This window comes from Populus nigra, chromosome 5, assembly GCF_951802175.1.
Source record: "Populus nigra chromosome 5, ddPopNigr1.1, whole genome shotgun sequence".
NCBI lineage: Eukaryota > Viridiplantae > Streptophyta > Magnoliopsida > Malpighiales > Salicaceae > Populus > Populus nigra.
Window position 1 is genome coordinate 1,240,255 of NC_084856.1, and position 3,081 is coordinate 1,243,335.

General features: G+C 35.6%; 1 protein-coding gene across 1 annotated transcript; it reads right to left on the reverse strand.

Moving 5' to 3' along the window:
* Nucleotides 1-415: 415 nt before the first annotated feature.
* On the reverse strand, nt 416-1,231 carry LOC133693645 (chaperone protein dnaJ 11, chloroplastic-like). Its single transcript, XM_062114898.1, has one exon. It carries the CDS (start codon nt 1,155-1,157, stop codon nt 630-632), a length of 528 nt encoding a protein of 175 aa, XP_061970882.1. The 5' UTR covers nt 1,158-1,231; the 3' UTR covers nt 416-629.
* Between the last annotated feature and the right edge of the window lie 1,850 nt (nt 1,232-3,081).

Here is a 3,081-nt window from a genome sequence, read left to right on the forward strand (position 1 = left end):
GTCCACTTTACAAGTCCTGGAGGATATATCCTGTTCATATTTTGAAAATCGAAGCCAATTGTTTCTGAACTCCAAGAAATTTCAGAATTTCTAAACCTCTCGTCCAATCATTGAGCAAAAATCATCCATATGGCTTTACAGCACATGGGACACTCCATCGACAGATAAGTTTGAAACTGAAACTCTGTTTCAGTTATATCTATCACTCCAGATACTTCTCAAACCAGCATAGATAAATCTAAATTATCAATAAAAAAAGAATCCAGGTTTCATTCCATTTCGATTTGTAAATGAAGCATTCTTCACGAATAAAATTCAAATCCCTTGAAATATACTCCAGTACAAGTATTATGATGACGAAAACAGAGGCCTTCAATTAGTACTGTTCCAACACATCCATATCAAAATCATAGCATTAGCATAAGTGAGAATTAATAATTCCAGGCTGAAAAAATGCCGCCTTGGGACAATGGTACAAGAGATTGAGGTCCAATCTTGACTATTTACAACACTAAATGATCCCCAAAATGTGAGGAATTGGGGATCAATACTGTATCTTACTATTTCATCTAGCAATCTAAGGGGCTAAAATCGATCCTGATCTATAATTTTACGGCCTGTTTTCCCATCTACCAGCACTGATCAGTTTCCCATCTCCGCCTTGTATAGCCAGAAAATCCAGCAGGTGCATAACCTGTTGCCATTGTTGTTGCAGTAGCAGCGGACATTACAAACGGAGAGCTCATTTGCCTTCCTCGTCTGTAAAGGGAGCGATCATAATCTGCCCGTTTTTCAGGATCGGACAGAGTTTCGTAAGCTTCATGGACTCTTATGAACTCATAAGCGGTGTCCTCCCTTCTACCGTTAGCTGCAACATCAGGATGCAAAACTCTTGCTAGTCTTCGATAAGCAGTCTTGATCTCTGTACACGTGGCACCCATTTGAATCCCAAGAACTTCGTAGAGAGACGATGCTGATGTTGGTGTCGCAGTGTATGACGTGGGTCTCTCGGCGGTGGTAGCGCAGGCGGCGCATACTCGAAAAGGGCGGAAGCTGACACGAGATGGTGATGTATGAGGCTGATTGGTGGAGGTTTTTGAGCCAGTGAAAGGGGATATGGAGGAGCTAAGAGACGCAAGAGAAGATGTGGTGGCCATGGTTGTAGAGAAGCTGTTTTTACTATGCTAATTAGTTGTGTGTGGTTGACGGATACTGAAGGTTCGAGGAACGGGTGGCTTCCTAATTTATAGAGAGGTCAGGGGTTGGTTAACCATGGTTAGTTTGGTTGGTTAACGAATTACGGGCTTATCCATTTGGATATTTTTGGATCATTCACATGCTGACTCAGAAAACCGTCGACGTAGAGGAGAATCTCGTACTCTACAGGCTGGCCAGAGCTGACACTGTACATTTGCAGTCCATGGTATCTGTCGTATCTGTCGGAAGCCTGTGAACCTGTCTCTAGAAACCTCTCCTCTTTCAAAACTTGTGGAGTAAATTTTTTAAAATCCCTGTTTTGAACTCAGTTATAATTTATTCCTTTAATTTTTGTTGGTAGCTCTGAAGTTAATTGGCTTTTCTCTAACTGTAGTGGGTTTTTCTAATCATCAAGTAATAGATTTGAGATTTAAGGACAAATCAAAAGATGTTTTAACAAAACAATGGTCAAGAAAAGTTGAGGGGCTAAGTTGTAGACTCTCAAAACATGAAGGACTAAGTTATAATCTCTGTCAAAATACAAGGAATGGGGAATAATTGGCTCCACCTTGTTGGGGTTTCAAATTATAATCTTCCAGTAAATGTTAATTAATTCAAGATTCATCCCCCCCAGAAAGTGCTGTTCCTTTCATTGCATACGCTGCTTATAGCAGCTCTTGCAGCCTTAAAGGTGTTCTTGGCTCATCGAGATATTAAAAGGGTGAATTTGCTCACATAAGCATGTTTCATAAGATATAGTTCACTTGGTATGCTTGGTTTTGATCATTTTATTTACTTTGATGTTTTGATCTCACTTGGGAAACCGTTTGAAAGGCATCTGGCAATAAAAAATACTGGCAAATAACTTTGGCGTAAAGTAAAGGATACCTTGTCTGAACATGTTCAGACTTTACTAGTAATTAGCAGTTTGATATTGTGGTCTGGATTCTTAAAAGTTAAAAGAGCTGGGCATAAATTTAAGCTTTGTTTCGGCATTGTTAGCTTTTGGATCTCTTACTGGGTTATTAAATAAAGTTGCTGTGTTAGTAAATCAAGACAAATTTAATTTAAGCAGTTTGAAAAAAAAAATTGTTGTTTTAATTTTTTTATTTTGAATTATTATGTTTTTTTAGTTTTTTATTTATTAACAAGGTTGAAAAGTATATCTGTAAAAATATTGAGGGTGTTTTTCATGAGTCAATAAAACTACAGTCATGAGATTTGGTGGATCTGATGACACCAGCAAGAAAAATAATTCAAAACTTTAATTAGTATAGTGTTTGTATAAGTGACGGAAAGAATAAATATTATCTATGCTTAAATATTCACCAAGCCTTGTTTAAGTATTTTATTAAACTTATGTTGTCAAGAGAAATCATCCTTTTTATTTGTTTCTAAATATATATGTTTATGTAAAATTTCTCAAGATAAATATCTTAAAAAGTATTCAAATTTTAATATATTTTACACAAATGTATAATAAATATTTTATAAATATCCTGGATATTTATAAAAATATTTATAGAAATGTTTTGGAAGTAAATATTTATTTATTTATTTTCATTATCAGGATTTTTTAGTTTTTTTTATAGCAAAAAATTGTAATAGTTTTTTTTTAACAAGTAAGGAATTAAATGAATAACAAATAAATATTTAAGATTTGTTATTCTTTAAAAATTCTGACTTGTATAAATTGTTATGCTTTGCTTGTAGTTAAACCATCTAGCTTGTCACCCTAGGAACTTGTCTAGCTGACTCAGCGATGACAACATTGCAACGACTTAACAGTACCGCTGTTGTATACAAAGTCACAGGTACGTACTCATGCAACGACAGTGCCCGATAGAAATTATACAGACACTGTCATCGTCATTCGACGAGAAA